Here is a 25,889-nt window from a genome sequence, read left to right as displayed (position 1 = left end):
ACTGTGTCAGAACAAATTCAGCTTGATAATGTCAGATAACTTTGATAGAAAGGTATGTAATAGATTACAATCAACCAAAAATTAGACAGCTGTTAGTATGACAGTATTTACACAACTATCAATACTTAGTCGGGCAACCCTTAGCCTTAATGACAGCCTGTAGTCTCCTGGGCATGCTGTCACACAGCTTCATGCAAACCAGAACTTCAATGTTTTTTTCCCAGACTCGGTCTAAATAATTTTTGGTCCCAAATTTGTATAAATTTTACTGGTAGTCCACTGTATGAAGAATTTTTGGGTATGATTTGTCACAGTTTATTTTAATTTGCTAGCCTCACTTACATAAATGAACTATAGTGTCCTGCACCCACTAGTAAAAAAATATCAAAAATTATATCTGGTCTCTGAATAATTTTTGGTTTGACTGTATATCCTTTGGTTAAAATTTATTTGACAAGTTTTTGTTATTTTCACTGTTAATTTTTTTGCTTTGTGGTACATCATCTTTAATTTAATAACATTAGAGCTGCTCCATTGCAGCGAAGTACTGTAATTACGTGCTTTGCTGTAATAATGCAGGGAACTACTCGTTATAAATCTCCGAACTGTGATATTTTCAGAAATAGAAGTCACGTTTTTTCATCTGAAACGTGCTGCGATTTATATTCCAAAGCCTGATGGTCATAAATGTGACAATTTGGAGGAGAAGATAACGTGATTGAAATAGATGAATAAATTAAAATAGAATGATGAATAAAATGAGGATCTCTCTCTCTCTCTCTCTCTCTCTCTCTCAAATTACAGCTAAAATCAGTGTTTGGGGGATAAAAACAAGTAAATTATTTTCAGATTTCGATTAGGTGCTTTGAGGCTTCTCTCAAAGCACATGTGGAAGTAATATAAAATTTTGCACTGTTTTATTTCAAATAACATACTCTTTATACTTCAACAGAGCTTTAATATTTCTATAAAACTAAAGAGTCACAACTGAGAGAATAGGTCCAGGCGTATTTTATATTACAGACCATTTCATGAACACACAATGAAATCACTTCAATTTTAATAAACAAAGGCATTTTCAGGGTCATGACCTCGTAACTTAGTCTTTTGCTATAATACCACATTTTTCTGCTTCTATACTTATTATTCTCTTTAATAATTGTGAAGTTAAAAAGCGTCTTACGTAATTGGTTAGAATAGGAGTTGTGTTTGTTAATTCACTTCTCTCAAATGGGCTTATTATCATATCAAAGCCTGGGCACAGGAGTTTGTTTATGGTGAGATCATGCAGAATGAATGCAATGAGATTCACAGAGCGCTGACAGTTCATTGGCACAGCAGCGCTTCGTAACCTCTCATCACATTAATACTAGACCAGAGAGTCGTCATCTATTAAAACATGATGTATGCACTTCCCCATATCATATTCTGCAAAAATATTTACTAAATATTATCATATTGTTCATATAATTTAGTTCATTTAGTTATTTGGCACAACACAGCCTGTACGACAGCTGAGAAATTTCTGTTGTTATCTATTGTGTATTAATGTGCGTCAATTAATTAATTATAACGGTAACACTTTACAATAAGGTTCATTAGTTAACTACATTAGTTAACATGAACTAATAATGAACTGCACTTATACAGCACTTATTAATCTTTGTTAATGTTAATTTCAACATTTACTAACACATCATTAAAATCTTGTTAACATTAGTTAATGCACTGTGAACTAAAATGAACTAACAATGAACATCTGTATTTTTATTAACTAACGTTAGTGAAGATTAGTAAATACAGTAACAAATGTATTGCTCATGGTTAGTTCATGTTAGTTTATACATTAACTAATGTTTAACTAATGAACCTTATCGTAAAGTGTTACCATTATAACTTATACTACCATTTAAAAATTTGAGGTCAGTAAGGGTTTTTTATGTTAATTTTCTAATGCTTACTAAGGCTGCATTTATTTGATCAAATGTGTGGTATCTGTTAAAACAGAGATATTGGGAAATATTATTGCAAGTTAAAACTTTTTCTATTTTAATATATTTTAAAATATAATTTATATCTGTGATGGCAAACTGAATTTTCTTATTATTATCAATGTTGAAAGCTGATGCTTTTTTTCAAGATTCTTGGATGAACAGAAATTCCAAAGTAATTTTTTTAAATAGAATTTAAAGCTGCAGTCCGTAAGGTTTGCCTCTTTGTCGCCATCTCTGTTTGAAAACCTGGAATTGCAGTTCTCTGCGGAATTATCTAGCTTGCGTGGGTTGTGAGTCGGCACGGCTCCAGCGCAGATGAATCTTATGTTCTGAAGAGTATGTGTGGCAGTCAGTCACTGCACCGGAGTGGATATTTACTGAACTTCAGAACCACAGATTCTAGTCTACATCTTGGAATATGACCCAAATAAGAATTCTTTAAATAGAATTTCATGCATCTTTGCCAAATAAAAGTTTTTTTTTTTACTTTTGAATGATAGTGTAGCTTTGTTCCTTCTTTCACACAAATGAGCAAAACTGCACTAAAAAGCTGAGTAGACTTGCTGTAAAACTCATAAGCGTGTCTGCTCTTCCTCAGAACCCCACACCACCAAGCAGGAGTCACGAGGGGGGTCACCAGGCATCCTTTGCCTGCTTTGACCTGGCTGTCTCTCAGGAGAAGAGAGGTCAAGGCGACCATTTTAGGGTTCAAGGAGTGATGAATGACTAGCGTTCCTGTTCTGTCATAAAATTGTGTTTAGTTTGACCTTATTCACAATGGCTTTGTTTCTTTTTTCGTGAGGTGAGGCTATGCTATGTTAGATTAGTTTTAAGCAAAACAATTGCACCGGGAATATTAACTCAACTCCACCACATTGTTAGTCTTTAAGCTGACAGCTCTAGTGCACTTTTGGGGCTACAATTACAGCGGAATGTATCCTCCTTATGCGGCTTATTAGTTAGCATCAATGAGCGTATGATATAAGCCCATTAGAAATGCCATCAGGTTGAAATATTTTGCAATTCTGTCGAGCAGACCTCCATTGAAACCGCATTGTATTTCATTCTGCTTTCGTCTTCCTGAAACTATTTGACGATTTCATAACGACAAAGAAAGAGAGACCAAAACCTGTGAAAGAGAAAGGAAAAGGGGTGGATGAATCAAAGAAGATGAGAAACCACAGGCCGGTGATGGCTTGAGCAGGACCGAGCTTCTTCAGGCAAGAGGCTATCAGACGTACACATTCCACCAGGCTAATTTATGAGCTCCTGTGAGCTGACTAATCCACGCTGATGCATCATGGAGGAGAACAGACTGATTGCATAACAGACCACCATCCACCATTTACCTCTGCCACGTTTGTGCTCTCCTCTCGATTTCTTTGTCACTTATCTTAATCCCACGTCTGGTGTCGGTCCATTTATTTTCATTTGTTAATTAATGGTGCTTGCTAAAGCTGCTAGTATTGCTTATACTTAGGGATTTTTAACTTTAGCACGGACATGGTTGATACCTCAAATCATGCGGCTTGCTGAAAACAATTCAGTACGTACCTTGTTTTGAAGTCGTGGTTCGGTATGTTTTAGAAACTGGCAGGAGGAAAGCAAAACATAAAATTGCAGTTTTTTTCCACTTTTCTATTTATTTGTTTTTTTAAATTAGACAATGGCTCACTGAACAAACTATGGCCCTGACTGCAACACACTCTTTAGTTGATGTTGTTGTTGTAAATAGGTGCCAAATCCTGCTGGAAAATGAAATCAGCATCTTCAAAAAACTGGTCAGCAGAAGGAAGCATGAAGTGCTCCAAAATTTCTTGGTAAACGGGTGCAGTGACTTTGGTTTTCAAAAAACACAATGGACCAACACCAGCAGATGACATTGCACCCCAAATCATCACAGACTGTGGAAACTTAACACTGGACTTCAAGCAACTTGGGCTATGAGCTTCTCCACCCTTCCTCCAGACTCTAGGACCTTGGTTTCCAAATGAAATACAAAACTTGCTCTCATCTGAAAAGAGGACTTTGGACCACTGGGCAACAGTCCAGTTCTTCTTCTCCTTAGCCCAGGTAAGACACCTCTGACGTACTAGCGTTCCTGTTCTGTCATAAAATTGTGTTTAGTTTGACCTTATTCACATTGGCTTTGTTTCTTTTTTCGTGAGGTGAGGCTATGCTATGTTAGATTAGTTTTAAGCAAAACAATTGTAATCCCATACTTTGTAATGCACCGGGAATATTAACTCAACTCCACCACATTGTTAGTCTTTAAGCTGACAGCTCTAGTGCACTTTTGGGGCTACAATTACAGCGGAATGTATCCTCCTTATGCGGCTTATTAGTTAGCATCAATGAGCGTATGATATAAGCCCATTAGAAATGCCATCAGGTTGAAATATTTTGCAATTCTGTCGAGCAGACCTCCATTGAAACCGCATTGTATTTCATTCTGCTTTCGTCTTCCTGCAACTATTTGACGATTTCATAACGACAAAGAAAGAGAGACCAAAACCTGTGAAAGAGAAAGGAAAAGGGGTGGATGAATCAAAGAAGATGAGAAACCACAGGCCGGTGATGGCTTGAGCAGGACCGAGCTTCTTCAGGCAAGAGGCTATCAGACGTACACATTCCACCAGGCTAATTTATGAGCTCCTGTGAGCTGACTAATCCACGCTGATGCATCATGGAGGAGAACAGACTGATTGCATAACAGACCACCATCCACCATTTACCTCTGCCACGTTTGTGCTCTCCTCTCGATTTCTTTGTCACTTATCTTAATCCCACGTCTGGTGTCGGTCCATTTATTTTCATTTGTTAATTAATGGTGCTTGCTAAAGCTGCTAGTATTGCTTATACTTAGGGATTTTTAACTTTAGCACGGACATGGTTGATACCTCAAATCATGCGGCTTGCTGAAAACAATTCAGTACGTACCTTGTTTTGAAGTCGTGGTTCGGTATGTTTTAGAAACTGGCAGGAGGAAAGCAAAACATAAAATTGCAGTTTTTTTCCACTTTTCTATTTATTTGTTTTTTTAAATTAGACAATGGCTCACTGAACAAACTATGGCCCTGACTGCAACACACTCTTTAGTTGATGTTGTTGTAAATAGGGGAAGACTATTTGAAAGACTAAAATGGAAAATATATTAGAAAAATGTATATATTAGTCACACTTATTGCTCTCTTGTTCTATTGCACTCAATTTGTTAGATGTGCATTCTTCTTTTAGTGAAGTCTATGAAGTTTAACAAAATACTGGTGTGACTAACAGTATTTATATAATAAATATAATTAGGAAAGAAACAACCTATTCAAGCAACCAGCCAGAAAAAGGGTTTTCAAGGGTTTTCCACAGAAAAGTACTATTGTTTTTTGTTTTTTTTAAGTCTGTTTTTAGGGCTGTCAATGTTAACATAATGGCATTGTTTTTGTTTTTATTACTACTTTAATCTGCTTTCTGAAGACTTAGGGATTTTTGCAAATTAATTTATTATACAGGTGCATCTCAATAAATTAGAATGTAGTGGAAAAGTTTGGAAGCAGTTGATTTTTTAGTCTTCATAACACACTTTTGTCTTTATAACACACTTTTTTTCCACACTTAATATTTTTCTTGCATGAAACATATTAAAGAATAAGTCTATATACATGAAACTGTGGTATGTCTGACTTTGTTTTAGGAAGACGGTCCCCCACAATCATATTTGTTGGTCCTTGGCAAGAAAATCTAATCTCTCTTTCTCATTAACCCAATACATGCACAACCCCCCTCTAAAATCAAAAACTTTTATTACCACTTGCATGAGACTTGATTAAACAGTCTTCCAGAAGGAAAGGGGCTGGTGGGGGTTGCTGTCATGGGAGCAGTGGCCTCTGTAGACTGTCAGCGGTGGCTGCTCGTTTCAAAGACTGTATGTGGATGGCCTTAAACCACTGAGCAGCTTTTCCAGATGTGCGGAATCAAAGGCATTGCTGCACATCAGTCTACAGACCAATGGACCAACCCCCACTCCCCCCAGAGAGCCAGAGAAACTCTAACTGTAATGTGAAAGAGCCAGAACGGGTTAAATTATTACTCATCATATCACTGAAAGGGCACTTTGGTTCAATTTACTTAAAATACTAACTGCTGTGTACATGTTCCACATGAGGCTGCTATATTTTATCAGTCTCCAGTTAAAGACAAGCCAACTTAAGGCGTATAGACTGTGTGGCCTTGCTAAAATGTGAGCTATTTGGCTGTATTATGGAGCGATAAGATTGTCTCAACACAGGTTTCGTCCTTATGAGCCTTTCAAGTTATCTTAACATGTGATCTCAATGGTAATCGTTTAAAGGTACATATGTGATCGTTCTGATAGCTTTCGGGCAATTAAATGGCCGTGACAACTGTAACAATTTACAATTTAAGATGAAAGTCAAGTCAACTTTGTTCATATCGTGCTTTATAAAATACAGATTGTTTCAAAGCTGCTTCACAGTAATAAACAGGAAAATAACAGAATCAATTATGCTAACTTGTTCAAATATGAGACAAATTTTAATTCTGCTGTAAAGCAGATCTGCAGAGACAATAGTGTCATTATTCGGTTCAATTCAGTCAATTCAGTGTTGGTTCATTTCAGTTGAAAAATTGCCTAAAGTGCATCAATTATGAATTCAGCTACTGTCTAAGCAGCTCTACAGAGAGTGATAGTGAGTTATTCAGCTCAAGTCAGTTCAATATTGATTCGATTCAGTTTAATAACAGTTTCAATGTCCAAAATTCATCAATTATGAAACACATTTAATTGTGCTATAAAGCACCTCTGTAGAAAACAATACTGTCATCCTCTAGCTCAATTCAGTGCAAGTTTTGTTTTCATCCAGTAGTCGTCAAATCGATAAATTTACTGAAATTCATAATGTTGTTTCAAAGGGATCGCAGTTTGCAACAACATCTCTAAACTATTATGTCCATTGCCCTTTCATTAGCTGTGTTTTGTTATTCTGTCTGGTTATGATCCCGTAGATATGCTTTTGTTTAAAATCCCATGGATGCGCTCAAACTATGTAACTGTAATTGAAGTCATACTTTAAAAGCAGCCCAAAAATGCTTTGTTGTATCTCCAAAATGCTTGTGCTCATTCCACAAGATTAATTTTGCTTCAAAGACACATCGCCCAAGTAGACAATATGTGTTTATGCATAAATTGACCCCCCATCTAATCTATTTCCATTCAAATCTGTCCCTGCTTCTAGAGCCCCTCTCTCGGGAACATATGATCCATGAAAGCATGTGATAACATCAGAACAGCAATATTAGTGTAAACATCTTCCATATGCTATCAGATGCTGGCTTCATCTACGGCCTAGGCTGCTTATTTCATCCTGCGTTGTTGCTTTATTGTGGGACGGACTCAGTAGAACTGGAAGAGGTAGCATTTGATCATATCAAGGCTTTGTCAAGAAACCCTGAAGGGGTAGAGCTGTCAGGACGGGATAGATTTAGTACATGTGAACCTGCATGTGTCCCCAATTATGCAGATGTAAATGGATGGTTCCAGACCTTGAGCTGAGGTGGAGGTGCTGAGGGGGAATGAAATGGCTAATGAAGGCCAGACCCCCTCGCTCTCCGGACCTGTCTGCACTGGACCAAGCCTCCCCTGGTTACCTGCACATTATTAACAATTTAAAACAATGCCAAATTGAATTATTCCAGTCTGGTGTCTGGTGATGGAGTGGCAGAAATAGGAGCAATATGTTGAGGGTTTTTTGCCGAATGTCAGCAAGATAGGACGTCTCGCAGATAGTTGTGACAGGAAATGAGGTAATACAAAATGGATCTTTTTTGTGGTGCCTTTTTTCCTTCTACATCGTCTTTTCTCTTGGTGCTCTAGAAACATTTCTTAATGTTATCACAGTTGTAAAAAGTTCTGTTTTGTTGAAATCGTGATCTGCATTTTTTCAGGATTCTTTGATCAGTAGAAAGTTCAAGTGTTTGCCAGGGACCATTTTTTGGGTGGTCTTAAAAAGCCACTTAAAAAGCCACTTTTTTTCTGTCTGCTGCCAATAATATCACAGAATAGTCACTAGTGAAGGGTTTGGACTTTGTGTTTTCTGGTGGTACCATCGGCCAATCATCATTTGCATTTATTGTATTCATGTGATTCGCTCAAAAGCTTTCATGACCAGACCTTTCAGACTTAAGTGCCCATGAGCAAAGATGGGAGCAGGCAGGTCTTCTATGGCTCCTGTCCTATTGGATTTCCTTCCATCTGGACTTTTCTCCTGCTCTTCACTCTCTGTACCCATCTTGTGCTAATTTCCTCTTGTTTCCTCTTCCTCTGGTTGGCCCCAGAGTTGAGTCCTGCAGTATATTCTCTCTACTGCTAGTCCGTATATATATATATATTTTTTTTTACTATTTGGTCTGAGTTTTGTTGTGTGCTTTAATATGATCTTGTTTTCTTTTGTTATTTTTTTCCTATTTATATTGAAGTGCATAAGACTTTCCTTATGGCACTCTTTTTTATATAAATATATTGGCATATATTGAAAATTCACTGAAAGCCTATAACATTTTAAAAGTTGAAATGACAGAAGTTATTGTGCTCATTTAAATGGATGGAAAAAGAGATTATATAACAAAAGTATGAAAACCTTTTTTACCATGTACATAAGCTTATACACACACCCATGACTCATCTCTCATCATTCTGGTTGTTTAGAGCCCAGTGTCTAACCAGATCCAGGCTTCCCCCACATCATCTCTCATTGTTCTTCTTTCAGTGCTGCCATGTTCACCCCATGAATACACAGGCAAATTAAGTGATGTCCAACTGAAATTAATTTATCCGCTGTATATGACAAACAGCTACATACATCCTGAGTTGTAATCAGTTGGTGATCTATCATTACCCTGATAAAGTCATGCTGATATAATTTTAAAAGAATGATAAATGTAGCATGACATCTTCTGAAATAGATGTTAAAGATTTTTTTAACATTTGATTAATTTTATATTATTAAAAAAATGTAAAATATGGATTTATTTTTTAAAAAGACAATCTAATTAGTGCTGTATAATACTCTTCCTATGATTATTCTCTGTTGAAAACCACTGAAGTGCAGACTAGATGTGAGTCTCCATCTGGCAATCTACTTGTCTTCAAATAACCAGAGATGCAAGTTTCATTAAGACTGGAATCCCACTGACAAATCCTCAGCATTAGGAGCCAATTGCTGAGGAAGAGTCTGCTCCTCAAATGATAGTCTCTTTCTGACTCTGATTTCTGATGAAATAGGCGTTTGGGTGTGGAATACCAACTTTGCTCTCTTTTGGCAAATAATATCAAAGCAGCAGTATGCTTTCATTTAGTGATCCTTCTTGTTAATATATGCTAATAAAATGTCAGTTGATACAGTTAAAAAATCAGTTGATACAATTCAAAATGAAAGGCCCCTACAAATAAAAGGTGAGAAACAGTTTAAGGTGAGAATTGTTTTATAGAGATATTCAAAAAGTTTTTTTTTTCAGGAAGCATGTTCATTGATAGTTTATGCAAAAATTAAAATTGTTATCATTTACTCACTCTCATTATGTCCCAAACCTGTATGAGTTAATTTATTCTATTGAAATGTCTCTATATTTTGTATACTATATACCAGGTATCCTCAAATCTGGCCCACGGTATCCACTTTCCTGCACAGTTTAGCTCTAACCTTAATCAAACACACCTGAGCATACTAATCAATGTCTTCAGGATCATTAGAAAATCACAGTTAGGGGAGTTTGAGTAGGGTTGGAGCTAAACTCTGTAGCGCATTGGCCCTCCATGGCAAGATTTGAGGAACCCTGCTATATACTGTAGTAAAGGTCGATGATTAGACCTCAGCGTTCTTCAAAATACCCCCATTTCTGCTCTGCAGAACGTCATACATGTTTGGAACAACAATTGTGAGTTAATGATGACAGAATTCTCATTTTTCTGCAGCTCTGCAGTGCTACCTACCTGGTTAAACTGAATTGCAGATGGTTAGTGAGTAGCAGAGTGAGTAAGGGGCTCTTCACACAGAACACAATTTTGCATTTGACTATGTAAACATGCTCTAGACAGGCATGTTTGACCGTTGTGCTCGTCTTTTGCAGGATCTCGTGCATGACACAGGATTCTAAAAATGCTACGCTTAAGTTAAAAAACTTCAATGTCTCTAGACCTTGCATCTTTTTTTCCATTTCAAATGCATTCTGTGTGAATGGCCCCTAAGACATTTAGGATGAAAATGCTCCACGCAATGCACCCCAACTGTTTAGTGAATTCACCTTTTTCTGTGTTTCTGTATTGTTACAGTATTTCTGAATATATTTTCTCATTTAAAGTCTAAACTTTCCCCTAGAGATTCATCCACTGGTTTTACAGTTCGATGACAGAATTCTCATTTTTCTGCAGCTCTGCAGTGCTACCTACCTGGTTAAACTGAATTGCAGATGGTTAGTGAGTAGCAGAGTGAGTAAGGGGCTCTTCACACAGAACACAATTTTGCATTCGACTATGTAAACATGCTCTAGACAGGCATGTTTGACCGTTGTGCTCGTCTTTTGCAGGATCTCGTGCATGACACAGGATTCTAAAAATGCTACGCTTAAGTTAAAAAACTTCAATGTCTCTAGACCTTGCATCTTTTTTTCCATTTCAAATGCATTCTGTGTGAATGGCCCCTAAGACATTTAGGATGAAAATGCTCCACGCAATGCACCCCAACTGTTTAGTGAATTCACCTTTTTCTGTGTTTCTGTATTGTTACAGTATTTCTGAATATATTTTCTCATTTAAAGTCTAAACTTTCCCCTAGAGATTCATCCACTGGTTTTACAGTTGTACAGATTATTTCATCAACTTTTCTTCGATTCCTTTACTTGACAGTTTATGCATGCTTCTCCATGTGTTGTCTTCTTATGAAAGTCTTTGTGGTTTTCCAGAGGAATAATACTCAGCAGGACATCTCATATAACAGCAGAAATAATGTTATTTTTTAATTTAGTGAATCAATCAAAGTCTTCTTAAAAGTTCCCCGAAAGACTCCCTTGGGGGGGGGTTTACTTGCACCTTTTAGTTTTTTTTACTTGCACCAGATGGAATATCCTTTGGTTTTTGGCTAAAGTTTGTCCAACTGACTTCAATTCTCTCTATCTGTCTTTGTCACCATCCCTTTCACTTGCTTTTCCTCTCTCATTCCGTCTCTTGTGTGTATACTGTCTTCCTCATTATGTCAGCTAAAGGTTCTCTGGAATTCTGCAGCTTATTTCTCTAACCCTTGAGGGCTGTGCTATCAAGAGACCATCCATATGATTGACAGAAGAGAAAGCTGGAGGCAGCCAAAGCTGTAGACATCCCACTGGCACTTTCTCCAAAGCTGGCTAAGCAACAAGAGGAAGACTGGGCTGGAAGAAAAGAGAAATAATAAATGGCTATAAGTTTTACTGGAAACATAGATGGTTCTGGCTCGTAATCTGGTTCATCTTGCCGTGACTGTCACACCATTGGGTCAGGTGACAAAGACATAGTATATGAGAGAGCCCACAGATGTTTTCCATTCTGTCTGGGTAGACTTGTGAATAGTGCCGTGCGGCCATCAATGGATCACGTTTAAAGACAAACGGCTTGTATTGATCAATGTCCGAGTGTTTTATGTGATTAGTTTCCCAGTAGTGTTTTTATGGATATGTATCAATGCAGCAGTTCTGGGAACTAACAGCTTCTGCAGACACATTCCTATGTTTCCACGCAAATAGTGTCTGGTGCTGATAGCGTAACACATCGCCCATGACTTTTCTGTCGTGCTTGTATCCCATTTCCCAGCTACAAGATTTACCATAAATCAGGGAGATTAACTTTTGCATAAAGGCGAGGAAGTAACCCTTTGGAAAAGAAGTTACAAGCACATAGAAACACCTGTATGCTAAAGAAGTAGACCCAAGCAATTGATTTTTATTAGATTGTGGGTTTTCTTGGCCAAGTAAACGGATTATCTCCTCTATAATTCTCATATTTTGGGTATTACACCTCTTTTGAGGTCAGATTTGTGGTCTTGATGATGGCTTTTGGGGGGCCTTTTTTTAAGGAAAATTGCAATGTTGTGGCTTGTAGTCCATATCTGCTAGCTTTGAGGCCATCTGTGTGCTTTTTTGTTGTAAATAGTTTTTTTAAGCACATATGCACATTTAAAATGTGTAGCCCTTCTCTTTCAGCCGAGGGAGCTTTTTATGGGTACTTTTTTCAGTGCCTGATTAGAAATGTTAGAAAATCTCTTAAAGGTGTATTTCTTCTTAATCATGAAAATGTTTATGATTTTTTTCTTTTTTGTTATGTTATTGACATACATTTTCCCTTTGTTTGTTTCATTTGGCAAACTAATATCTTAGCCTGCTAGCTTAGCATAGCAATAAAACATTCTGGTGGCAAAAAGCTATTTTCTCCATTGATGTCCATTCAAAAGTTACCTACTAATTGTTTATGGAAGCTTCCTACAGTATAAATTGCAAATATCCCACCATATAAAAGTAGATATTTTAAATGTGAATGCTTATAGATAATATCTTAATATAAACTCTCATCAGTAAGCAGTTTAAGGGTCTAGAGTTCAGTATGGAGTAGCTGAGTAGCACCAGGTGCAGCATGGTGGCTTGAGTCCTGTATGTGATGAGCTTGGATGATGGACAGCTCTGTAGCATCACTGGTAGTCCTCAAACACTTTCTCTTGTCAGTGTTGTTTTCTGCAATCATCCCTTAGGCAGAAGACAATCATTGCTTTTAAACGGTTTAAGATGTTCCACGACTTACATCCAACTGGCTTGATTTGTTCATTACACTCTCCCTATTTCTATCAAGCTTAGGGAAAGACTGAGGAAAGCGTTTGGAAATTCTGATCACAAGGATTTGGATCAAACCCCGGGCCTCCCGTGATGTTTAATCTGTAATGACATTCTAAATTGTCCCACATTAACCGGGGCATCTCTGGTTCTTATCCGTCCCAAACGCTCCTCAGGCTGAGTTTTCTGAGTTGCTTTAGTGAAAATCTGTGTGAGTTTCATATGGGACCTTTGGAATACTGACAGGCTCTTGCGGTGCTGTTACCAATCACACGGTATGTGTCTTTCCCTCTTCACCTGAGATCGTGCTTGTGTCCAGATTCTGATAATGCAAGTGGAGCCTGTTCCACGCAAGTGGATGATTTCAGCATGTTGTCAGTCTGGCACCGGGAGATTGCTTTCTCCTGGCTGTCAGCGGAAAACAAATGACTTCTACAGTAGGTGGTAACCAGACGAGCACATTCCGAAATGCTCCTGTGAAATCTCAGAGTGACCCGATATGCCCAGAGATTGCGTTGTGTGAGTACACGGGTCATTAAATGGTAAAGCAATATCATGTTTGTGACGTGTTGCACGTCTGACCAAACATCACTCCGGGCCCCTGAAATTAGACCGTAGGTAAACGATGCATCGGCTTTGAAGTGGTTCGGGTCCTTTCAGGAATATGCTAATCTCTCCCTGTTGATCTTGATTGCATGGGATGTCCTGATATGATACCCATCAGCCTGCGTGCTGCACTGCTGTTTCAGCAACACATTAGCCTGCGCTGGGGAAGCAGCTTTGAAACTGTAGCTTGCCAAGCTACAAGCTACTCATAATTTAGAGTAGTTCAATTACAGCCAAGCTACTCTTGAAAAAGTAGTTGGCTACACTACAAGCTACTCATGAAAAATGCTATAAGCTACTAATAATTTAAAGTAGTTAAACTGCAGCCAAGCAACTCATTAGAAAATGAAGCTAGTAACAAAAAAGCTACGTAAATAAAAAAAATAGTTAAAGGGTCAGTATTACATACACACACACACTGCTGTTCAAAAATTTGGGGTCAGTAAGTTTTGTTTTGTTTCCAAGAAATTAGTACTTTAGGAAGGACGCATTAATAAATATATCAAATACAGTGGTATAGAAAATAATCAGATATAACACCAACATGACAGAAAAAAAATAAAATAAAGGATCACCCCTCTCGTAAAAATTACTTGTAAAAAAGATCATGTAAAATGTTTTTCCATAAATGATTCACTAGACATTCCAAGTATTACATATGAAATGAAGGACAATTTACAAAAGTTTGAATTCTTTCAAGATGGCTTAATGAAGCTGTGTACGCAATACTACTGTGGTGTATTGTTTGCTATACTGTTTTTCACATATTACGTATGTTATATTATATGTTACACTTCATTGTACTAATTTTGCCAGAAACGTAAACAAAATTTAGCTGTAACAAAAAATCTCTTATGAGGACTATTTCACAAAAATGCTCTTTAGAGCTGATGTCCATTGTTTCCAGCTAAGTACTTTCACCCTGGGGCTAATGTTAGCTCATTCCCTTTAGCTCCCAGGAGGGCCACCCCCCGGGCCTGGCTGTTGTCTTGCTAAGAAGGGCTAACCGCAGGAGAGACTACCTTTCAGCTGCATCAGAGGCTGTGTTCTGCTCTGGTGTTTGTTGTGCTAATGGGAAAGTTCCTTGTATTACAGTGTCCATGGCCAGCGCTCACCCTGGTTCATTGCCCAGTCTCCAGCTTGTCTACACCTGGTCTATACCGGGCCATCTGGGTCCCTGGAGCCTGAACAGAGTTATCACGTTACAGCTCGGCTTCCTGAGACAGGACGGTGGGGTAGGTGGTGGAGGATTTGGGGGTAGCATGGTTCCTTAGTGCACTCAGGTGTAGTTATTCAGGTGGAGTCTTGTTGATCCTTTTATATGGATCAAGTGACACCTAAGAAGGTGAAACAGCCATGTTCCTCTACCATTAATCTTCTCCCTCTCTCTTGCTAAACGGTTGTGACAGTAAAGGAAACACTTAGCCAAGACAAACCTCAGCATTTTGGCCAGGTTCAGCGCCCACCTCCAAACACAAGAGTTTATGGTTGGAATCATCAGCATGGGCTTTTCCTTCACATTATCCCTGTCATTAAAAAGCTGTATTGTCTCTGGCCCAGCTAGCTTCACATTTTCCATTCACATCCAAGTGCAGATGTAATTATGCTAATAATTCATGAAGGTCAACAGGCAATTGTTGGAACCCAGGAAGATCCAGCAACTCTCTAAAGACTCAGCCAGCTGTTTTTATTTAATTGCTTGAAGGGGACCTTACAATTAGATAGTGACAGAGTAATTATTACCTCATTATTTATTAGAGTTAAAACTTTCTTTTACTTGACGTCAATAGTGCCTTTTTTGTTGCTTTGGTTAGAAATGATCTGCCAAAAAAAAGAAGAAGCGGTATCTATCTATCTATCTATCTATCTATCTATCTATCTATCTATCTATCTATCTATCTATCTATCTATCTATCTATCTATCTATCTATCTATCTATCTGTCTATCTGTCTATCTGTCTGTCTGTCTGTCTGTTGCCGCTATTTGATGGTATTTTATGGGATACAGTACTTGGGATACATCTCAGTTTATTGCATTCTTCAAAAACATAATGACAGAAAATATGATGAGTAATTATAGTACAACATGACTATAGTAGTGGTTGGGTCCCCGCTCTGAATATGAAAATAAAATAAATCTCTCCTTGTGAGCATTCTTGGATAAAAGCAAGATTTTTTATCTGTGCTGAGAGAGTAATTTTTTTGCCTTTTATTTAATTTCTCTTTTACATATTTTAAGAATAGTCTTATATATGTAAAATAGTGAAGAATAGGGAAAATCAAGATCTTCATCTGTGTTTATATTATATTTGTGCAATAAGTGAAGAGTAAGAACATTCCACACAAACCAGACTGAAACCTACAACCATTATGTGCTTTCAGATGCATATTTATTGTGAATACTGTACCAGAGACTTTCCTGTGCCTTCTAGCTTGATTTTTCAGGTGTACTGCTTTCCTTTAAGGTCATAATTAACAAATGTTCCCAATAGAAGCTTCCTTTGTTGTTTGGCAACATTAGAGAGGTAATCTCCAAATTACACTGCAATTTGCCTAATATTTCATGATTAGCTAATGATGGATAGCTTGCAGATGTGGACTAACTGCAGTAAAACTGCATTTCATCTGTTTTGATATATTCAGCTGACCTGTGTCGCACTAGTTGAAATGTATCATAAGTAGGGCTGTCATTCGGAAAAAACAATGTCCAGATTAATTGAATGGATATACTGATTAACTAATCACATAAATCACAATATAATTGCTTATATAAATATTTGCTGAAAAAATGGCCCCAGTTTAATATAATTTAAATGCGTCATTGTGGCAGACGAGTACTTAATTGAAAATACATTACTAAAAGTGGCTTTAGGAGTGTGTGTGTGTGTGTGTGTGGTGACAGTGTTTGTCATGTTAAAAGTGATACTATTATACCATAAAATGTTACAGTAATGTGACACTTGTAAAATATATTTAGATGATCCTAATTTGGGGCCACACTTGACTCAGATGAAAGTGACAGGTCATGCCATAATGAGTAATGGTCATAATGTAATGAGCAGATGAAGTGAGCTGTCATAGATACATCACTAATTAGGGTAATTTGCATTTGCAGTCAATGTCATCATGAAAGGGGCATTAAACCACCTGCCCCTGCAGCTGCTGGTCTTTACCCCAGCAACGGTAGCATGCGGTGGTTTGTGTGTGTGTGTATGTGTGTGCGCACACTATGTCACACAAGACAGTTCATTGGCACTAACAGGTGTGTGTGTATATATCAGCAGCTCATTAAAGTGGCATGTTTTCTAACACCAGGCATATTTAACATTAAATTAACACCCAGTTAACGTAATAACACCTCTGTGTTCACACTTTGACGCTTGTCTATCTCTTTCTCCACGCTTTCACTCTCTAGCTGTGAGACTTGTGTATTTATTTCACACCACCACTAGAGCTCTGTTAAAATAAAACCTAGAGAGCGTAAGTGAATGTTTATGAACGCTCTACACAGAAAGCAACTTTAGCAGACGAAGTTTGACATTAGTATGTTGTTTATCTAACTGCGTTATACACTAATAAGCATAAAATTAAATAGAACATGCAAATATCAGGTAAAGTAATATGTTTTTAATTATGCATGTCACACAAGACAGTTCATTGGCACTAACAGGTGTGTGTGTATATCAGCAGCTCATTAAAGTGGCATGTTTTCTAACACCAGGCATATTTAACATTAAATTAACACCCAGTTAACGTAATAACACCTCTGTGTTCACACTTTGACGCTTGTCTATCTCTTTCTCCACGCTTTCACTCTCTAGCTGTGAGACTTGTGTATTTATTTCACACCACCACTAGAGCTCTGTTAAAATAAAACCTAGAGAGCGTAAGTGAATGTTTATGAACGCTCTACACAGAAAGCAACTTTAGCAGACGAAGTTTGACATTAGTATGTTGTTTATCTAACTGCGTTATACACTAATAAGCATAAAATTAAATAGAACATGCAAATATCAGGTAAAGTAATATGTTTTTAATTATGCATAATTATTTTTAAAAGTATGCTGAACTTTTTTTTTTAATTATACTGGTTATTGCTATGTTTTGTATTATATGAAATGTACGTTTATTTATATAGATGTAATTAATTTAGTTGAAAATATATTTTTTTTGTTTTTGTTGAAAAAACAAATCCTCTCACTATGCATTCTGGGATTTCCTTCCCCAAGTAAGCCTATACTTTTTGGAAAAGGCATTGTGGAGAGACCAGTGAGGCTGTAAAAGAGCAGAATATATTTTTATTTGTGTAATATTTCTGAATGATCATCCCCGGATGGAAGCACACCTTTCTGTTTTTGGCATTCATGGAACTAGGTAGAGCGAGATGTCCACAAAAAGTGTGCACTGTTTTAGTGTTTACTTGAAATTATGCTATCAGTCATACCAAATGGCTGTTTAAAGCAAGTCAGTCAGTTTACACAGCAGCCATCATTGAAAAACTAATCACATTGTTTTTACAGCAAGTCATTTCACTTTGCAGCAATATTGGTAATTGACAGATATTTTGTACCCTTGTGAAAAAAAAGAAGTGCACTTAATCGTATTGCTTTAAAAATACTCTTAATCTTACAAGTGCATTTTTTAAAACCTCCTGATAATTTTATATTAATTAAAGGCCACTTAAAGAGAGTGCACTTTTTTGACTGTCTCTTAGCACACTTTAAAGTAAATTTTAGATCATTATGTTTTAATAATCTTTTGCTGTATTTTAAAGAAGTACACTTATTTTTGTTGACTGTATGTTAGTCCAAATAAGTGTACTTCTTTAAAGTACAGCAAAAGTTATTAAAACATAAAGTTGAAAAGTAAAACTGTTGGCTAAACTTTTACAGTAATGTGTCAAATTATTGACATACATTATAAAATCTGACTAAATTGCTATCATATATTTACATCGGGCAGTTCAGACCTGCTCCTGGAGGGTACAGTTTAGGTCCAACCCTAATTAAACAGACCTAAACCAGCTGATCAAAGTCTTTAGCTAAAATCACATAAATCTGCATAGACTAGTCAAGCTTATATGCTCTAGACAGAGTAAGACTAGATCAGGTCATGTCTTTAACAGTAAGGTGATTGTAAATGTCTACCCGTGTGTTGGGATTTCTCCCATTCATTTTTCAATCATTAATTTAGTCTTTCTCCTTTTTATACCATCTCTGGCTAAGCATACGAACATAAAGAAGGGAGAGAAATAAACTAATTTTGTACATTCATGGAGCACCTTGCAGGCTTGCACCTCTTTTTGGACTCCTGTACTGCCCCAGACCATTGTTTATTGTGTTCTGTAGTAAAAGGATGAAAATATCCCTGGTCTGACTCAAAGGGGGCCATTGTAAGATGAGCATCACTAACTCTGAACCTGTCCACACTTGCCCATATTGTGCTGCTACACTATAATAAAATGTCCTTTGTACAGTAACAAGCCTGTAATCTTCATATATTAGAGGCAGCTTTACCTGCACGCTCCTGAACACACACAGAGCGCTAATAGCAACATGACTGTCTCTTTAATTTCACATTCTTGCTGTATGTTGTATAATTTTCACAAAAGTGAATTGAGACCAAAATACTGAACTGAAAAGGTTTTTTTTTTTTTTTTTTTTGAATGAGCATCTATCCATAGATACTATCAGATTACTATCCATAATGTAAATGTAAAACGTTTTGTCAGTTAACCTTAAAAACTCTACTTCATGTCTTAAAATCTCAATTAAATAGGGGATTATGTACATTTTGACCAAATAAGCGGTGTGAACAGGGCCCCTATGCAAGGCAGACTGGTCTTATATCATCCTGAAGAGGTTTATTTTGCAATAATGATTGGCTCACTGTACATTATCTTGCTTATTACATGGCTACCAGTTCAATAAACTGCTCCATTACAAAAAAATTTAATTTTCAGACTAATATTTTATTTCATGATATGTATTTTTTGAAATGTAAAAATATCATTGCAACTGCAAAACAATACAATAAATACCCCTCAGAACACCTTAGCAACCATATAGGTTATATATGTTTTTTCTTACATATGGTATTACCATAGTAGCCTATTTATTTTAAATATGCTGTATGAATTTAAATACAATTATACATGTATATGTTTTAAAGTACCTTGGTATAGCCATATATTACATTCTCTGTACCATGATAACGCAACAGTCTGAAATGTGCCTCTCTTTGACTTTCTGTTCTGGCTTTGTATCAACAGGGGCAGAGATTCCTTCAGACCCAAACGTGGTGGCCGCCTCCAGTTGGAACATGTCCAGTGGCGCTGAAAGAGGTGAGTTTTAGCCCAGCTCTGCTAGGCCACTCAGGGATGCCATTAGGACTACAGTAATGTGACAGATCGGCAGCGATTGCTGGATGTTTTGTCTGGAGATGAATGTTAGTTTTGATTGCCAAAGCAGACAGCGTTTCTAGCAGGAACATGTGAGCTCTAGGATGGCAGCATTTTGAAAGAGGCTTGTTATGTGTCTTAAGTCATCCTAATTCCTCAGTCTGGGACAGTGCGTGGTAATTTGGGGTTTTCCATGGTCATAGTAAACCTAGATCTGTTGTGTCTGTGCTATCATTTTAAATGCAAGTTGGAACAAAAGTCAGGAGAATTCCAGCAAGAATGTATTTTCCATAAGATTTCACAGTGCTGTCGTACAATAACACCATTTAATTTCACTCTCTCATTCTTTTTTCTCTCTCTGTCATGAATGCAATGCACAAATACCTACAAATACATAATATAAGCACTCCGCTCCATTCTTTCCATTCCAAGCCCCTTTACTAGCATTCTTTCATATCTGTCATATAATTTAAGTGTTCTTCCTGTCTTGAACAAAACTCAGTAGTAATTAAACTAATAAGAGAATTGGTGTCATTATGTCCGCTATGTGATTTCTCCAAATTGTCCTAATTGCTTTGGGATTAATATTTAAATCTCAGTCAGATTTGTTGCCTGGCGTTTGAATACAGCTGTCAACACACAAACTTTCTTCTGACTTTGAGGCTTTTCCTTTTGACCAGCAGTTGACTTATGCTTTAAGTCAGAAAACAGAAAAGGTTTAAAGAAACAAAAGATCTCACAGTAATTTCTTTCTGCATGCTTGATATATATCTTTTTTTGTATATGGGAAAGTAAGCTAGAAAGTAAACTCTTTTAAACTTACTTGACACACTCACTAGTTTGTTTGATTTCTGCTAACAATTTAGTGTGTATGCATGTACCAAATGAGAATTTCGTAATTATTCTCATGTTTTTTTTTCTGTAAGCCGTTATCATTTTCATCACATCTCCAATTATAGATTTTTTTTTTTTTATTGCAAATGTTTGAAGTAAAATACCATTTTATGTATCTCAAATACACTCAATAAAATCATATTTTTACAATCATATTCTAGGTATATTTACCTTGATTTTTCTTAGTTTTCTTCAAATATAATATGTCTCATATTTTATCTCAAACATGCTGTTCATGACTTCTCTTTTATTAGAAACTTAGTACTGAGGGATGGTCTTTTTCACACAATTAGCACTTAAATCAGTTTTGATAATTTTTTATTTAAAGCCCACCGTATAATATTTAATGCATGGATTTCTACACTTCTACAAAAAAATGATGCTTAATAGCACTAAAAGTGGTTCATTGGCTCGTAATCATAGGGGAACCACTTTAAGTGCTATATCTTTAAATATAAAAATATCCATATCTCACTTATCTTTAAAAGACGCTATGCAAGCACCTTTGTCAAATTGTGCTATATAGAACCATAAGAGGAACCCCGTTCTTCTCCTTAGATTTTAGATATGTTACTCCTCTCTCGTATTTTTGCTGTGAATGGGAATTTACTACAATGGCAAAAGCTGTTTTGAATCACTTTTATGCTTATCTGAGGTAAAAAAGTCTTGTGTGGGGCCCCTGGACTATTTCCTTATAGGGGGGCCTTGGAGGCAAAAAGGTTGAGAACCACATTATCTTCAGGAAATACACTGTATTTTAATGACGTTTTGTAATCCTTTACCCAACTAAACTAAGAGAGAGTTAAGAGAGAGAACCTTTAAAGAACTATACATGGGCGTAAAAGGGATAGTTCACCCAAAAATGAAAATTCTGTCATTAATTACTCACCCTCATACGTTGTTTTCGTTCAAATCAAAACGTAAAAAATGTAGAAAACGTATCCGTGTGACGCAGCTGACACAGAACAACATACGCTGTTTATGTTCAGTGGATATTCTGCAAAATGGCACCCGGGTGACGCGGAGGAGACAAATTGTTGAATAAAGTCGTTATTTTTTGTTTTCTTTGCATACAAAAATTATTCTTGTAGTTTCGTAAAATTACGGTTGAACCGCTGATGTCACATGGATTATTTTAGCGATATCCTTGCTACGTTTCTGGACCTTGATCGTGGTAATTGCATTGCTGTCTATGGAGGGTCAGAGAGCTCTCGGAATTCATCAAAAATATATTAATTTGTGTTCCAAAGATGAACGAAGGTCTTACGGGTTTAGAACGACATGAGGGTGAGTAATTAACGACAGAATTTTCATTTTTGGGTGAACTAACCCTTTAATGGGTTCTTTGTATGACCCCAAATAACCACTGAAGAACCATTTTTTTGTGTGTGTAAGATCCATAAATTATCGACTTATTCAAAACTGCTAGTACAATTCTAAAAATGCCAATTCTAAAAATGTCCACTTTCAGGTTGAGGTACATTTATTTTATTTATTTATTTATTTATTTTTTGGTGAAATCATAAATATTTTATAAAGTAAATTAAAAAATAACTTTTATAAATTCATTATTATTTCAAAACACATGAAAACATTTTCTTAGAGTTTCAACAAACGGTTCACCAAACTGCTCCATTTAAAAAAAATGTATTCTTCTGACTAATATTTATGTTTTACAGAGGCTTTACAGTATTAATTTAGATGTAATAGTTTTTAAGACATTCCTTTTTTTGAAAGGTAAAAATATCATAGCAACTGAAGAACAACATGACAAATACCACACAGAACACCATAGCAACCACATAGCTACACCTTGGCAACCACCATGGCGTCTAGTTATCTACTGCTTTGAATAAGTATCTACTACATTTTAAGTGATAGAAAATTTTACATTTTGTTGCATTAATTTAATGCAGATTCAACATCCAAGAAAGAATATGTACATTCCTTCCTATTTGTCTCAGTGGCTCCTTTGAAAGTGATGTAGCAGAAATGGTATGATAGACTTGGACATCCATTTCCCTCACACTCCCCTCCAATAACTATCAGCACAGTAAACAAAGAGCCTACTGTTCACACACATCCACACTGCCAACAAAAGATGCCATTGTCTTGATCCCGCTAATCTTAAATGGTCAAATTACTTCTTTAAATCATCTGCCGAACATTGATAAATAAACAACATACATTACATGTATGTGTGGGTTTGTTTGTGGTTGATTTCTTCTGGCTGAAGTTCATAACCAGTCACTGCATCCTTACATCATTAGAAGGAATGCCCCAAAGATTAGACTTGTCAGTCAGAAGCATTATGGGTCAGAACTGATCACCCTGTGGTTGTATTCTTCATTCGGTTCCATTTTTTTGGAGAGACATATTTGTATATTTTTGCACTGTAAGACAGCTGATGGAGGAAATTAAGATGGTGGGATAAAGAAAGATCCGTCAGGGGAAGGAAGGTATATTTTCCTCCAGCTGTCCTCAGACCAGACATGTCTGGAACGAGAGCAAGAAGGCGGTAGAAAGAGCGGAGGGAAAAGAAAAGGAAGGAGGTGTGAATGGACAAGAGGAAGGATGAAAGGAAGGGAAAAGGGAGTGGAGTAATATTGGATGGTGTGTATATTAGTCATTTGTCACCCAGACCTCAGGTATCTCACTGTGGTTTCATATGTTGCAAGTGGGACATTAAGAAATGACTGAGGCCCCAAAAATCTGCATGATTAATATATTTTGTGGTGTGAATTTGCAGTGACTTGCTTTTCAACACTCTTTAATGCAGGTGTTATTAAAGGTAATTTGTGTGAAATATATTGATATTATACAGAAAAAAATGTTGTTTGCAAAATTGTCTCTAATATTATTATTGTTGTGCATAATCATGTAAAATGAAATCATTATTACATTAAAATGTTCTAAATTATTGTAAAAACAAATTTTACTTTTTTAAATTATTATTGTAAAAATACAAATTTGCTGAAAAAATTAGGGTCAGTTAATTAACAAAATTAACAATTAACAGTTAAAAAACAGTTAATCTCATGATCATGAACCAGTTTTTTTAGAAAGCAGAATAGTGTGTGTGTGTGTGTGTGTGTGTGTGTGTGTGTGTGTCTGTGTGTCTGTGTGTAACAGAATATATTATTTAACAGAATATAATTTTTAATAACAACATTTTGGGCCGGTTTTGTTATTTTTGTCTGAAATTTTCCTTGGACACGTCTTAGACTCCAGTTTGAAAACCCTGGACTAATGTATTTCAGATTAAGTATAGAGTCAATATATATATTGACTCTATACTCTATACATATATATGTATATATATATATATATACTTTTTTTTTTTTTTTTTAAGACAGATGCTGCTTTACATTTTAACACTAAAGTAAAGTTTCAGAAACAGCAGTACAATATAAAAACAATTCACTATGGATATTAATTGACTAAGTATAACATTAAATATAACTATAACTTTCTTGAAATATTTGTCTATTATCATTTTAAGTCATTTTCTCTAATGAAAAAATTTTGTATTTTTACGTTTTGAACCCCATTTTTGCACTGCATTATTTATTTATATGTTTTTAGTAATTTATTTATTTTGTTGTAGTAATTACAGTCACTGCACAATGGCCTAGCCTATTAGACTCTTTTTAATCATGAGTATTGACAGAATGTTGGACTGTATGTATGATATGCTCATAGTAAATCCGCGCTGAGTGAGAGGAAAAGTTTACTTTCACTCTTTGCTTCTTGGCTGCACCAGTAGGGCTTGTCAGGATGCCATCAAGAGCCTGTCAGAGCATGTCTGCCAAACCGATCATATGACTCCACAGGAAGTCCCAGGGAACTCTACAGAAGTTTAAATTATTTGTATGTAACAACTTTGACTGTCTGGTTTTTGCCAAGATGATCTCATTAGTATTCATAGAAATTTGTACACTTAGTGTACACTTTTTATTTAAATTTTTTCACAATTTTTCAGTCCAGTCTTTGGTTTGGATGTTGGTCTTTTGGACTGTATGTTTCAGTGTCTATTCAAGCGTACATAAATGGATTTGTGCTAAAACCACACGTTACTAATACTGATAAGATAACATTGTTTTCACAAGCACACACACATACCATTGTATATCCACTCTAACCCCAATTCTGGTTGAGGTCCTTCACCACAAATTGTTTCAGCATACCATCTGTGTAACTTTCCCATAGATGCTACCTCATATGTTCCCCTCTATGGCCTTAGTCAGACTAGAATGGGTCAGATCTGCTGAGCTCACTGCAAGCGCTTTTATTTCCCTCCCACCACTCATGAAATATTGGGGGTTGTCATGTTTTTGCTGGCCCCTTAATCAAAGTTAGCTGTAGGCCTGGCAAGACAGATTTTCTGGAGACAGAAGTTTCCAGAAGCTTCAAGAGGTTTTGCCGTCCCCTCTGGCGATATCCACCCCGATGAGACAAACTAATGATTTACCACCTAGTGGCGACCGCTAAATATCATGTAAAGAATTCCTAACTGGCAGCTTAGAGGTTTGTTGCACATCGTATGCTCATATACAGTGCCTTGCGAAAGTATTCATCCCCAATTCATCTTTTTCACATTTTGTTATGTTGCTGCCTTATGTTAAACTGATTTAAATTACATTTTTTCCACATCAATCTATACTCCATACACCATACTGACAAAGCAAAAACAGAATTGTCACAACTTCGTAAATTTATTAAAAATAAAAAAACTGAAATAAGTACATTGCAAGTATTCATACCCTTAACTAAATATTTCGCTGAAGCACCTTTACAGTCTCAAGTCTTTTTTTGTTTAATGCGACAAGCTTTGATCATCATCATTTGGCAATTATCTGCCATTCTTCTCCTCACCTCTTCACCTCTCAAGCTCTGTCAGGTTGAATGGGAGCAAATGCACATTTTCAAGTTTCTCCAGAATTATTTGATTGGGTTCAAGCTCATGCTCTGGCTGGGCCACTCAAGGATATTCACAGAGTTGTCTATAAGCCACTCTTGCTGTGTGCTTAGGTTCATTGTCCTGTTGGAAGGTGAACCTTCTGCCCAGTCTGAGGTTCTGAATGCTCTGGACTGGGTTTTCATTAAGGCTAACTCAATATTTTGGTGCATTGAGC

General features: G+C 36.5%; 1 protein-coding gene across 1 annotated transcript in view; it reads left to right on the top strand.

Moving 5' to 3' along the window:
- Positions 1-25,889, top strand: part of LOC107591177 (inactive tyrosine-protein kinase transmembrane receptor ROR1-like) — a 127,538-nt gene that overhangs the window by 65,845 nt on the left and 35,804 nt on the right. The window contains exon 2 of the mRNA XM_016280249.1: positions 19,732-19,803. Within this exon, the coding sequence (XP_016135735.1) occupies positions 19,732-19,803 (72 nt within the window). The remainder of the gene's footprint in view (positions 1-19,731; positions 19,804-25,889) is intronic.

The sequence above is a fragment of the Sinocyclocheilus grahami genome, unplaced genomic scaffold, assembly GCF_001515645.1.
Source record: "Sinocyclocheilus grahami isolate Dianchi unplaced genomic scaffold, SAMN03320097.WGS_v1.1 scaffold138.1, whole genome shotgun sequence".
In the NCBI taxonomy this organism is placed as follows: Eukaryota; Metazoa; Chordata; class Actinopteri; order Cypriniformes; family Cyprinidae; genus Sinocyclocheilus; species Sinocyclocheilus grahami.
Note: the sequence above shows the minus strand (reverse complement) of the source record. Positions and strands in the feature narration are given on the sequence as shown.